General features: G+C 36.8%; 1 protein-coding gene and 1 non-coding gene across 2 annotated transcripts; both read left to right on the forward strand.

The window, feature by feature from the left end:
- Window positions 1-2,975: 2,975 nt before the first annotated feature.
- Window positions 2,976-14,177, forward strand: LOC134149743 (butyrophilin subfamily 3 member A2-like). Its single transcript, XM_062592948.1, has 8 exons — window positions 2,976-3,048; window positions 4,446-4,802; window positions 5,470-5,754; window positions 6,687-6,785; window positions 7,170-7,196; window positions 12,939-12,959; window positions 13,182-13,208; window positions 13,639-14,177. The coding sequence occupies exons 1-8, from the start codon at window positions 2,976-2,978 to the stop codon at window positions 14,175-14,177; spliced, it is 1,428 nt and encodes a 475-aa protein (XP_062448932.1).
- Window positions 3,267-3,349, forward strand: TRNAS-GCU (transfer RNA serine (anticodon GCU)). The gene has a single exon. It is a non-coding gene; the product is annotated as a tRNA-Ser (tRNA).
- Window positions 14,178-15,094: the final 917 nt, after the last annotated feature.

Here is a 15,094-nt window from a genome sequence, read left to right on the forward strand (position 1 = left end):
TACCCTGTCTGTGACTTATATTGTGAAGCAAAAGGTAAGGAAGAATTTTTGTGGTTCATTGATACACATGTGTGTACCAGATATGTATGGATACTTATTCATGCATGTCTGTACCTAAAGTATATTCTACTGTTTAATGGGTTCAGGCAACTCTCTCTCTTTCCCTCCCCACCCCAGTTCCCACCCTCCAGTTCCTGTAGCTCTTGTTCATGCAGTTTTCTCAATTTTATTGCAGTAATTTTCAGCCATCTTGGAAAATGAGTTGCACTGGACGAATATTCAAGGGTGTGAAAGATAAGCTTCTGCTGCACTTTGGATCTCAGTGTTCAGAGAAAGTAAACTTTTGGTCATCTCTTACTACAGGCTGTTGATATGTGCAGGTATTGGCTGGAATATTGCACATACCCAAGGGCAATAAGCTGCTAACGATGAAAGTTCAGTTTTTATTATTTGTTAGCTTTAGTGTGCAAATTACTAAAGTCTGTCCTTGTATAAATACGGAAAATGAAAGTACATGTGTTCAGGTAATACCGGTTAACTGTGAAGGGACAAAGATTCCTCACTGCCATAATCCATAATGAACTTGAAATGGATACTTTGGATCTTGCTATTCAGGTAAGGAATTAAAGTCTGGCTGAGACGGAACTGTGCCCAGTGAGGGTTTTGGGGTGCTTTGCATGAATATTGAGCGAGTAGTTTGCTATTTGCAGCCTCCAGAAAATGATTTCATTTGAGAATTAAAAGTGTTCTTTTTCTTGCCTGGATCTATGCGATATGTTCCCGTCATTTGTGGGTGCCATTTTAACAATGTATTGGAAATGATATAAGTTCCATTTTATTTATAAAATAAATGAAAAGAATAAAATAATCTGCCTCACTAAGACTGAATAATATAAATCTGATCTATGATTACAATTTTTCATCAGATGCTATATGTTAGCAACCTTTACTAAAGAGGAGATTAATCACGGAAATGCTACTTGTTATTTTCTAGGTTGCTTGAAAGAGATAGTTTACTGAAACTGTTGTGATGGATGGAGTTGTGTTCTCCATATAATATGCTGATTCTGAGACTTATTTGCAAGTACAAAAGAAATTTATTTTGTACTTTTTGTGTTGGAGATACAGACTCATCACAATGAGTCTATAATATTTGCCTGGTGGGTATATACCAGTATGTTCAAGTATATGTCAGGTATGGTCAGGTATAAATTAGTTGCATTATATTATTCTGTCAATTCTAATCAGTAAAACGGATCTAGATTTATACATTCATGAGGGTATGTAAAGTTGAGCTTTGCTTAATTTTCCAATTGGTGAGTGGCACAAATCAGTGAGGCTTTTTTTTTTCCTTTCTTCTTTTTTAATATTTTTTTGCCCAGGGTATGGGCACCTTCAGCTTTATTTGACAGGACTGTAAATCATAAATAAATTATAAGCAAGGCAACAAAGGCTCCATAGCTTTGCTGCAGTTTTATAATCCTTTTTGTTCTTCATTCAGTCTAGATCTCAAAAAAGCTAATTTTGCATTCCCACTAGTAGTCAATAGTTCAACGAAAATAAGAACAAACAGGCGTACAAATCGCAGCAACAGATACGGTATTCTATAGTCATACAAGTGATACCTAGCTTCCATTTAATCTCTTTACTGCTTTATGTTTCTCTTTTGTTAGGAGAGCATGTGAGTTAATCTCCATAAAGAAAGGAGTACAGAATGCATTCTGCAGGCTTTGCACTGAGATAGGTTGCTGAACTGTAAAGAAATAAGTCTGTATCCATGATGGACATGGCAAGACTAAGCAAAAAGTAATATAAATCCATCTGAATATTTTTTAAAAGTTCCTATAGAAAGCTCTGAGTGGGAGAAAATACTTACATTTTATATTAAAACAAAACAAAACAAAACAAAAAGCTATTGAGACACTGGGTGAGATTTCATTCACCGAGATCTTTATTGCTGAATGTTGCACATCAGCATCTCTCTCTGGCTTTTTTATAGCTACCAGAAAAGTCACTTCGTCTTATCTATTTGCCTGCAAGGATCCTAATGTTCTTCATTAACTTGTATAGGGGAGATGAATACCACTCACTGTTTCCACTGAGCGTAAGAGCCTAAAATAATCCCTTGAAAGCAAATGAGGAGTACTTAGGTCAGGAATATCCCAAGTTAAATTGCTGTTTTCAAAGGACACGAGATCTTGCATCTGCTAATTTTATAAATGTGTAGCCATCTTATTAAAACCAGAAATGAAGTGGAAATTTTTTTTATCTTCTGGCACTTTTAAAGATCCTTTCTAGAGATGACAATTCCTTCATCCATGAGGAAACTAAAAAGGACAGTATAAGTTTTTACAAAGTAAGAAAAAACATATATAGAGTTTCAGTGCAGAATAGATTCTTTCTAGGGAGATTTGAAGATGAAGACGCCTTTCAAAGACATCAGTCTGCCTCACGATCTCAACTACCTAAGTTTAGGTATTTTAAATGTCCTGTTGGATTTTGATATATCCTCATATCATGCAGAGAAATTTTGGCATTCAAGCTGGAAGGTTTCCATAAACAGAGAGTCTTGTGGGCTCCTGGGAACCAGGTCTGTGAAATGCCCTGAAGAGCACACAAGACTCACAGCTATCTAAATACAGTGTCCTTCTAGGATTCTCAAAAATATACTCTGCCCTTCTGTCTCTCTCTGATGGATAAGCATGAATCTTACAATCCCAGTTCAGTTGTTTCACTTCCATTGAAAACATCGCGTTTAGTCATTTTCCTAATTTCATTCAAAGGCAGGTGCCTAAATACTTCTGAAGATTTGTCACTGTATCATTTCATATACTACAATACGTAGAGAAACATGTGGCTCTAGTTCCTGATTCAGTCATCTCATTTTTTTGTTCTGTACTTGAAAAGGTTGCAGGAATCTGATAAGATTTGCCCTGGAAGTTCTGCATATTGATGTCCTCCAAACCTGCACATTGATGAGTTCCACATTTCAGTGGGTGATGAATCCTCACATCATTATTTTCGTACAGATAATTCATTTGGTCACAGGTAAATTTAGGTTCTATTCTAACCATATTTTCATTTAAAGGGGCAAGTGGACTGATCTAGGAATAAAAAAATAGTAAATTTGGGGGAGATTTTGGCAATATACATTTTATTTTGCAATGCAATGGCTGTAGCAATATCTATTTTTTCATATATACATTATACATATATACACTTATATAACGTTTGTGGTAAAGTTCTTGTTTTGAAAACACAAGAGAGGTGAGGTGGCTGAGTGGTTAAGGCAATGGACTGCTAATCCATTGTGCTCTGCACACGTGGGTTCATATCCCACCCTTGGTCACAGCCTTTGGGAGTTACTGAGCACTGGAGCAGGTTGCCCAGCAGGACTGTGGAGTCTCCATCCCTGGAGATGTTTAAAAATCCTGGCTGGACGTTATCTTGTGCAGTATGTTCTAGGTAACCTTGTTTGAGCAGGGGGGTTGGACTAGATGATCTCCAGAGGTCCCTTCCAACCTCAACCAGTCTGTGATTCTGTGATCCTAAGCAGATGCCCACCATTCTTTCCACTTATTATCTCAAGTCAGAATCAAGTGTTAGAGTTATATGAAATATTAATACCCTTCATTCATGCAGATTTTAGTGTTCACCTGACCAATGAATTAATCTAATCATCTGCACAGAGAAGTCACTAGGCCTAGGCAATACTAAAGACTCACTTAAACCTTCGTTACAGGATTATAAACAGCCACAGACCTCCCACGACTACTTTTCAGTGAGCTTCCTTTCTTTGTTTTGGAATTCCTTTTCATCTCACCTGGCCCTATCATGTTATCATACTGAGAAAGCTCAGGTTCATCTTTGTACCTCCCTCTTTAGAATAGTAAGTTTTGCAAAGGGTCACTAATATTCTTGCTTACGTTAAGTTAAAACTTGATGTAAAGGTTGTCTTTTTCATGACTGGACCTTTTTTTTTTTTTTTTTTTTTTTTAATAAGTGGACTATATTTGAAAATAAATCAACCCACTGGGGTGTGATTCATCACCAAATGTAGCTATCTCCATGAAAATATTATGGACATCTGAAGTTAAATAGGCTGAATCCTGCCTTTGTGTGTTCCAGTTTTACAAAAGGGGCTAGCTTATATGCCAATCTAGGTTTACAGAGATATGATAGGATTATTGTCACAGGATGTCTTCTGCTTCAGAGCTCTGGCCTCCTCAGTTTCTCATTAGTGAATTTGTCTTTACACTGGGAGGATTATATAACTTACTCTAACATAACTTCCTGGTCCAGAGCATTTTCTAATGTATTAATACTATCAGAACAGAACAGCTTCCTTTTTTTTACAGTCACAGATCTGACATTCCAGTTGTCTATCAGATGTGCTAATGAGAATATCTGTTACAGATAAGATTTAAATCTATATCTCCTTGCAGGCCAGTTTAAAATAATTCCTCCTGACAATCCTGTCATTGGAGTCATTGGAAAAGGAGTCATCCTGCCCTGTCAGCTGAAATCTAAGACAATCTCTGAGAGACTTTCTATCCAGTGGATATTTACTACAAGCTCTGAAAAAGTTGATGTGAGCATCTATAATGGAAAAAATACACAAAATCCAGTTACTGAAGATGAGAGATACCAGGGCAGGACAAATTTCTTCCATACTGAATTTAGTAAAGGAAATGTGTCTCTTTACCTGAAGAATGTCATGGTCTCTGACAAAGGGAAATACACCTGCAGTGTCTTTTTTGAGAACTGGTATGATGAAGTGGTTGTTGAACTGTACGTGGCAGGTGAGAGGAATGGTAGAAATTTTCTTGTTCTACTAGTTGCATAAGGCCAGTAAAGACTATGGGGTACTACTGCATTGGATTCATCTCATCTACACTTAGTCATGTGAAAGGCTAGCATCTGTTATAAGCTGGGTTATCTGCATTGCCAATGGACACTGGAATGTCATGGAATGTCACTGATGTCTTTCTACCACCTCTTACAGAGGGTAGTGTTGTCCAGCTTTATTTTACCAGCAGGTTTCCAGTCACATCAATGTTACTTTTTATTTGTTTTTGTTCAAGTTGTTCGTGGAAATATTAAAGATAAGCCCAAAACTCTGCCCCTATTAAGACTGTAGTAGTAACTTCCCTCAAATCTAAAAGTCTCTTTTTATCAAAGGCCATTATGTGCTCCCTCACTAGACTATGCCATTAGTAACCATCTGCCAGAATCTGTAATACCATGTCAAAGAGGAGCTGATGTAACACATATATTGTATATAAATGTCTCAATTTTAATGTGGCACAGGAAGAACTATTTAATCAGTGTTAAAGTTCTGATTTTGTTGAATTTACAGGCTATGTTTACACTCAAATCTGGGAAATGCCTTCCCATCATGTATTGCTTGGTCAGAGAATGTCTATTGTTTTGGGTTTTTTTTTAGTATATGTACTCCTCTTTCTATAGCTGCAGGTGATAAGTCCTCTGTTTTCCTGGATGGTCATGTGGGTCAGGGCATTGGCCTCACTTGCAAGTCCCAAGGGTGGTTTCCAGAGCCCATAGTACTATGGCTGGACAGCAAAGGAGAGATACGGAAGGAGAAAGTGATCACCCAAAACGTGAAGAAATCTTCAGGCATTTTTGATGTCATAAGTTCCATAATCCTAGAACCCAGATCTGACATGGAAGTCTCCTGCAGAGTAGTCAATGACCTACTCAACACAGTATGTGAGTCCCGAGTCCTGATTTCAGGTGAGTGATTTCCAGGCTCAACCACTGTCAAGACTATTTGGTAGGCTACTGCTCACTGTATCTCCATGGACCCTGCACTAACCATGGACATACAACCCAAACATAAAGGACTAATGTTTAGATGGCAAACCTGATAAGAAGTCCAGCTTTATGCTGTAGATTACTTTCTATATTCAAGATGCATCTTAGCTATAAAGATTAATGCATAGCTCTCATATGCTGTCACCTGAAATCACTATGCCAATATGGAGAGGGAAGGATTTAGTGCTAATGGAGATAGCAAAGCCCTTACATTGCTTCCAAGATACCCAGCACAGTGACTTAAGAGAGCAAGAGCATACTGATAGGAAATGCTGAATGTCTGCCTTCTTCCCTGCTTCTCTCCTCAGTACCACCACAATCATGCTGAGCTTCAGGATGGGCCTCCCTCCAGTTTGGACTCCTTCTCTAGAAAGTAGACAATTTCGCTTTAAAAGTGAAGGAGGGGTAGTTCTCTTTTTCTTCTGAAGCACAACTGAATATGGTTCTACTTTGCCAAAAACTTTATGTAGTGGTTTAGTAGTTAAGATACTGGCTCCAGAGGTGGGATGTTCAGCATCTGTCCCTATAAGGAGGTAGTTTCTCTACCATGATTCTATGCATAGAGATTGAGTCTTAATGAATGTAGGTATATGAAATGTAGGAGAACAATCTAATTGTTGGCAGATAGGCAACTAGTAATTTCTCTGATGCCCTGGGCTCTCTGACTGATCAGCACAGGGATGGTTTGGGATTGAGGGGAGACCTGCAACCTTCAGAACTGACAGCTGGAGGCCTTGAAGGTTATCCGATAGCAATTAAAATGACACTAGGCAACCAAATTTTGGCCACTGGAGCCTGTCTTAATTGTCTCATAACCAGTAAGTGAAAGTATCATTGTCTATATTTTACAGATGCCTTCTTTCCTTCCACTTCACCTTGGATGACTGCCTTCCTCATAATTTCATTTCTAAATGTAGCTCTTATTGCTGCTATAGCTTATAAACTGAAGAGTAAGTATTTCCATTTACAGTAGCTGATATAGATGTTTTCATCTATAATGCAAAAAACAGTTAATGAAAATTTAAATAAATCTGTTAGCATCAAATTCAGAAAGAAGGGAGGAGGAAAGAAAGGATAGATGTACAGTTAAAAATGGAGTGTGGGGGGAGGTTGCATATGTGTGAATGCACATAGCATCTTCAACTGGGAGATCACATCTACGAGAAGCCATTTTGTATGATCACAGATATTCAAAAGCACAGGAAATTATTTTAGTTTTTAGAATAGTGGATTTTTAAAGAACTTCTTATTTTGACATTATACTGCAATATTCTAAATAAAAGCCTTTTTTAAAAATAAATAAATTTATAAATGCTTTTTGCTTTTTTTTCCAGGTAATGCTAAAAGAACACTCAATGCAAGTGAGTAATGAGGGAGCTTAATATAAAAACAGATGAAAATTTTTTAGAAGAAAAGTTTATGTTCCTCATTGTTAACTCAGAAGCAATTCCTTGAATTATAGGAGTGTTAATAATGAAAGCATGATCATGCTTAGATATTTCAATTTTGTTATGCACCAAGGTGAAGCGGTGGGGATGTAAGGACACTGATCAGCACTGAGTACTGCCATCCCTGCTTCAGCAACGAGATTTGCTTCTTTCAGTCGTGGGCAGATCTAGTTGGCAGCACAGATAATAACTGGAGTAATGTCCTGCTATATGAACTTCAGTATAGTCACCTCTTTCTGTTGGTCCAGAGCTAAGAGCAGACTGTGAGTTCACTCAAATGTTCCTGAGACAAAAACAAATAATAAAAAAAAAGATTGCTTGTACTGCTATGTCAACATCAGTTAATGAATCCAATACAAAATATTTTTATCTGCCTTAAAGACAAGAGGTGTTGCCTGTCTGCATGTGAAAATTCTCCTCGTCTTTAGCATTTGTACAGATTATAGCAGGGTTTATTCAATATACACAGTGCCATTGTTGCTGCTCCAGTAGTGCATTTTCTTTCAGGCAATCCTAATGTCTTCTGGTACTGAAATATTACTCCACTAAAACAAATTGCCTTCTCTACAGAAATTATGGGTTCAGTTTTCTACTGACACATGAGATCCTTTGATTAGTTTCACTTGCTATTGTTTTGTTGCATGGTTAGTGGAAGTTTAAGGGAATAAATAATATTGTAATATGATTCTTTTTATTTTCAGAAAAAAATAAGAAGACCATGGAAGAAGGTAAATACTCTTTGAAAACTGTAAGGACACCTTGAAAACATACATTCAAAGATACTATTTCAGGACACTCGGATTTCTTTGACGCGAATTTCAAGAGTATCAGTCCATTTAAAATTAAGTCACAACTGGCTACATTGCTCTTAATAATAATAAAAAAAGGTATTAACCCCTCTATAGGTGGCCCAAAGGAAAGTTATTCAGTTAGGGTAATCCTCTGATACTTTCAAGATAAGAAACATAGCAAAAACAGACAGCAAAGGACTATGGCGCAATCAAGTTTAAGGAATTTCTTCTAGTTTTCGCCCATATGAAAACTCCTGATCTTCTTATGGCCCTACGAGTTCTGCTCTATCCTGCTCTGAGTTCATCTTTCTTGAGCAAAAGTAAACAGACAGAGTGATTGCTCTAAATTATTTCTCAGACTGAGTAATAATGATTTCACTAATAATTTCTTTTCATTGAAAATGCTACTCACCTATTCCGTGTTCTTGTTCATTTTTTTCATAGCTGGATCACAGTCATTTATATATTCCATATACAAATATATATTCCATGCTTTTGCCTCTTTGTCTTAACCTTCTAATAATCCCCTAGGTTATGAGAGAAATAACCTTTTAAAAAATAGACCTTGTACTGTTCAATGCTAAATTGTACCCTAAAGCTTTGACTCTAATCTTCTAGTCTGTACAGTCTAGTCTGAATAAAGAAGTAAAAATTTCTGTTGCAATTCCTCTGTATCATGGGCAGATGTAAGCCAAGTCATGATAACTGTAAACCAGATAGTATTCAGATATGCTCTAGTTCAGAGGAATTTAGTTTTCTCATTTTGGCCTCATATTTCCCTTTCAATTTTGCCAATGAGATTCTGTTTTCTTAAGTATATAAAATAATAGAGCTCTCAGGGCTTCCCGTGTATAGTCAACTATGAGAAATAGACTTGTTCAGACAGAGATTAATTCAAAATTTTTAGACAGCTGTTATTGGAGGAAATGCTCTTTTGAGGGTAGATTTTCTACACTGACTGTAAGAGACATATAAAGCAATTAGATGAGATCGATGCATTCATCTCTAGGATACCTAAAAGAAGTCAGATGAATGTCATCTCATCTCTGCAGTCAAGTACTAACTCTCCTCAAAATTTGTGTGCTAATTGATATTTTTTTCCATTTGACATCATAGTTCTCCATTTGACTCAACCTTCTGTGCCTTACCAAAGTTCCAATAGATTATTAGGTCAATCATAGCTGGTCCTACAGTAATATGTTATTGAAGAAAGAGAAAGTAAAGGGACTCTGGGAAAACATTGTAATTTATATTTTTAAACCCTCCTCTTGTTAAGTTTATCCTAAATATTTGAAATTTTTCATTTATCAAGTCTTTGGCCACTCTGTACCACTGTCTGATAAATTTACCAGCCATCCTCACTAATGGATTAGCATGACCTAGTCCTTTCATCATTCTGAAATGAAAATAATACCTATCTCATTACATTGTTGAATCTTTACTTCCACCTTGCGTATAGCTATGTGTCTGGATACCTCATTTTCGTTCTCTATATTGCCTTTGGAATCATGTTCTGCTTCATCTTATGTAATGAATATATAGAAAAAAAAATCCTTAGTGTTGTGATCATATGCCGGTTGGCTTTAATCTTTACCCCAGTCTCACTCAACAGCACAACATTTTATTTTTCTGTTATATCCTTCTATATGACAGAAACGTCTCTTAGTCTGTTAAAATATTCTTTTCAAAGAATAAATCATCTTGATTTTCAGCAGTCTTCACTTTACTGCTACACCTCCTGATTTTCAAGATTATAATTTCTATATAAATTAATTTTTATTTGTTTTTTAATCCATTTTTTCCTGGTCCCATATCTAAATATGCTTCATCATGCTTCATCACCCTCTTTACATCACCAAAACCTACCAAAAGAAAAACATAGACGTTAACTTAAAAAGTAATTGTTAATATTCTGTCAAAATAAGGAAATACAAATGTCGTGTCACATCCTTAATACCTGTTCTGGTAATAAGCTGAATATAAAAAATAATTTTAAGCAGTGTTTCTCTTCAGATGTCTGTGACCCCATAAAAACAGATATATAATATAAGCAAATGTTCGATTTAAGAGTTACTAGTGTGGTTTGCTTCATAAGTGATGGAGAAATTTTAACCTATATTAGATGGTTATCTGATTTTATTGAGTCATAGAAAGATAGGCAAAATATGCCAATAATTCAGCCTAGTCAAGTATTTGCAATCCAGAGAATTTTTATTAAGAAAAATTGAGTTGACTAGAATAAATTATTCAAAGTAAGAGATTATTTCCTCCAAAGAAAGGCTACATTTTCAAGGGAAAATTAGATATCCAAAAAAGAAATTTTCGAATTTTGAGTGGTCAGGATTTTTTTTTAAGAGGACTGCCCTGTTCTTAAGGGGCAGGATTCTAATTAACTGAAAAAATAAGCCAAGCCCTCATCTCCTCCTTAGCTATTCATATTATCTACATGTTATTTAGCTAATAGGTACAGAAATTCTTTCATCAACTAGAAAACAAATTGTAATTGTAAGTATCACGTGAAACTGTTACAGTGATGGCTATGTACTATTTCTTTCAGAAAAAAAACGACTGAAGGTAGAATTAGGTAAGAATACAGTTGTTGACATTCATTTTAGTACTTCTTGTGTGCATGTTATTTACATCCCTGAAAGCTGTTATATTTCTAGTCTAATCAACTTCATACATACATACATAAATATATATGTTACTATATACATATATTAAATCATCATAATCATATACAAGAACAAATGAGCTGTAGAATATTTCTATATGAAATACTTCTGGATATGTCTTTCTTTTAACAGAAGTTTTTATTATCAGTTTGACTGCAAATTAAAAGATTCAGAACATCCATATAATCTGATTTCCATGTACTTAGTTCAGATTTAATAACTGAGGACAATGGAATAATTTAAAAGCACAATTTATCATTTTTAACTTCTAAGTTAAACTAACTGTTCACTCTCCACCACAGTAATACTTGTTCTTTTTCTTCTTCTTTTGTTGTTGTTGTTTTTGATCAATTTAGAGATACAGAAGAAAACAAATCAAGCAGGTAAGTATAATTCTATAACTGAAATTTAATTTTAATCAAAACTCACAAGCAGACTTATTGACAAAGAAAATAAGCTACTTCTTCAAAAAACGTATGGCAGCTTATTTTGATATGAATGGTAGTTATTTCTATTTCATTTTCAGTCACTGCTGAAAATTATTATTTAGTGTTGTTCTGCTGTTAAGGGGCTGATTATACTTTTCTACCCATAAATAAATATATAACCTTGACTGTAGTGTTATCCATACTGAGATTTCTTGAAGCTCTAACTTAAAGCTCCTGTTCTGGCTAGTAACTAGCTAATGTTCAACTGAAACTAGCAACACAGAGCCCAGAACGTGCAGATCAGTTTCTATATCCTGAGAAGTATTGGCCACAAAATACTACTACAAAATAAGTACTGAAGAAAATGCATCTTATGTTTCTTACACTTATGCTCTTCCTTTCTACATCATTTATTAACTCTCAGCTTGCCTACTGAGATATCCACTTAGAAAGGACACATACAGTCAAGACCCTCATGGGAACCCACACCTTTTGGATGAGCAGGTCTTATGAAGGCCTGTCAGAAGATTCTAGGCATCCCAGATGCCATTAGACAACCTGTGCCTATGAATCCCACAATGAAGAGGATATTGTCAATGCTTTCAGTACAGATGGTCAATATTGCTCATTGCACCTAAAGAACAGTCATACCCAAAAATAGACACCTGCATTGTGTAAGCTGAACCTGCACACCAGCTCTTTTGACTATATTCATTTGGACAGCAATTCAGTTTGTGTATGGATATCCAGATTCTACTGAGGTGCTGTAAGGATTCCTGCAAAGGGTCCACCTCACACTCCAACAGGACACAAATCTCTTGTTTGTCCAGAGTGGCATTTGTCAGTTCTTTATAGATGTCTTAAATAATACTAGATAGCACTGGAGACTTATACTGGGAGCAAGGGCAGAGTGCAATAACTCTAGAACATAGAAACTGCCGTACAGACAGATTAATTTATACCTGAATCTTATTAATATCAGATGCTTTTAAGAATTAAAGTCAATATATTTTCACATTGCAAATTTTAGAGTTGAAATATTTCCACTATCTGCCCAGTATTCTTCATAGGGTGTAGCTGTTTATTTCAGTTCTTGCCTCTTAATGATTATCTTCACTTAATTCATTTAAGCTATTCTTTTACAGCAAAGGCTGAAAACAGACAACGTCTTGGTAAGAAAATAAGTCTTGGATAAATCTTACATTTTTAAAAACCTTAGAAAAAGTAAAGTTAGTGACCATAGGGCCCGTCTATGTCTTCCCGGAGTGTGAAGCCCAGTGTAAATATCTCATCACAACGAGATTCTGCTTCTTCCTTCAAGAAATATGGCATATAGCTGCCTCTCAGGATTATGAAATCTTCCTCAGCTGGAAGATTTTCATGCCTAACTCTACAACAAAGCTACAGACATTTATATTGTGTCATGAGTCCTTACATTATAAATCAGGTCTCCAATAACCATTGTAATGACAATCAAGAAGGAAGTAATCCCCTCCTGGTCAAATAGCCCAACCCACTCACTTAGTATGCTCTACGATGCTTACAAAATGCAATCAAAGGCAGGCCAAGGCTGAAGGCCAACTTTGTGTCCTTCATCTTGGAACAGAGTCTCAAAAATTTAAATAGGTTGAACAAAAATTCCTCACACTGAGTTTTGGAGCTGTCAAATCATTTTTGATTTAGAGTTTTCCTGTTTTGAAAAAGGGGAACACAAAGGAGAGAAAAATTAATGATAATAATGTAAACATCTTTCCCTTACAGATCGATACAAGGCTGATTTGGGTAAGTGGTTTTAAAAAATTGTATTATTTCCAGATACACTGGTACATTAAGTAAAGACAATACTGATACAGAAGCACAGTGATGGCAATAATTGTACATGAGTAGACTGAATAGTTTAGTCTGAGAAATATTTCACTACCTCATTGATTTATAAAACATTAAAGTCCATTAGATTAATGTCCATACATTAATAGAGTATTGATATCTTTTTCCTTTTTCTAGATTTCTGGGAAGCTCAGAGCCACGCAGGTAAGCTGACAGGAAGAATGGTGGGGAAATGGTGTGGCCAGCTCTCTGAGTTACCCTGAAAGTCAGCATCATGTTTCTAGAGATGTACCAGCCGAGATGGAGTCAAAGGCATGTGCCTTCACTTGGCCTGTTCTAAAGGAAATGAGGCTAAGATGTGTGAGAAGAGGAGTTGTTGAAAGGTGTCAAAGTATGAATGCAATGTCAATGTGTGGGGAAAGAGCCACTTGGACTTGTGCCCTGAGAGAGGAGAGGCTGTGACAGCTCCTTTGCTCATCAGCATTGGATGCAATGTTTTGGGGAATGTTTGAAGTCTTTGCTGAATCAAAGTAGCACTGCTCAGTTCCTGGAACATTTCATCTCCTTGTGCCTTGCGGATTAAAAGGTCTCCAAGTCACCCTGCTAAGTGGATTATCCTCCTTTTCCCTTCCAGTATCCATTACTGTGAATCCAGCTGGCCGAGACCTAGAGCTCCAAGTGTCTGGAGCACTGGACACCAAGAGCAACAACCCCTCTGAATCTGCTGATCTGAGCACTCCCTCCACAGTCCGCATCCTGGTGGGGCAGGAAGGGTTTGCAGCTGGGAAACACTACTGGGAGGTGGAGGTGGAACAGCAGCAGGACTGGGTGCTGGGGGTAGTGAGGGAGAAACAAGATGTGGGAGGTGTACTTTCCACGGAGGACTACTGGGCTCTGCACAGATCCCAGGGAGAGCTTTTCTCTAGCAAAACAGACGTTCAGATTGAGAAGAGGCAGCTGCATTATTCAGTGATTGGTGTATTTCTGGACTTGGAGGAAAGGCAAGTCAAATTTTATGAAGCAGTGCAGATGGTGCTCCTGGTAACACTCCCTATAAGCCTTGGAAAGGAAGCGGCAAAAATGTTTTACCCATTTGTATCCAAAAGGGAAGGGGCACTCAAACCTTTTCTTATCCGCCCAGTTAGAATTCCTGTTCTATTAGAAGCTCTATGAACAGGACTGTGAGACCAAATGGATTAGGAAAAGACACATCAGTGAGAGGAAGAAGGGAAAACTTAAGATCTAAGACATCAGTAACATAAAATTAATCCAGAGAAAACATGCAGTTGAAACAAAAACAAAACCGGAAGAAAACAAGAAAGGAAAAAAAAAACTGCATAATATAAGTAATTATGGGACTGAAGTCACAAAACCCTAAATAGATGTATGGGTTCTTATCATGGGTCTAGAAAGTCTTGCCATTACAGCATTGGTTTTAGTTAAAAGAAGAAAGATTTACAATTTAGGCAGTGTTATATAGCCTGCGTCGCCTTCTGCTCTATTACTGAAGAGTTTGCATCATCCTTAAGTCCTGCTACCCAATGTCTTAGGTAGCCTAGTGCATGCCAAACAGCACCTGTCTTTAGGCAATGTACGTTTTACACACTTTCATGTTTAGTCGAATGGCCTCTCTAATGTCAGGCAAGCAGAATGCTACTCTCTATCATGAAAACAAATAAATTTATTTTGACATAAAAGAGATTTTCTTCAAAAATTTTTCTTTTAATCACAGAATCACAGAACGGTCGAAGTTGGAAGAGACCTCTTGAGATAATCTAGTTTAAACCCCCTGCTCACACAATGTCACCTACAACATTTTAGACTGGATCACGTCCAGATGGCTTTTGAATATCTCCAGAGAAGGAGATTCCACAACCTGGAATCTCTGGAAGCTCTGCCACTATCACAGTAAAGTTTTTCCTCATATTCACATGGAACTTCCTGTGTTTCAGTTTGTGCCCATTACCTCTTTTCCTGTCACTTGGCACTACTGAAAAGAGTTTGCCCCCATCTCCTTGACACTCCTTGTTAAGGTATCTGTAAACATTATTAAGATCCCCTCTCAGGCTTCTCTTCTTCAGGCTAAACAA

This window comes from Rhea pennata, chromosome 21 (assembly GCF_028389875.1).
Source record: "Rhea pennata isolate bPtePen1 chromosome 21, bPtePen1.pri, whole genome shotgun sequence".
Lineage (NCBI taxonomy): Eukaryota > Metazoa > Chordata > Aves > Rheiformes > Rheidae > Rhea > Rhea pennata.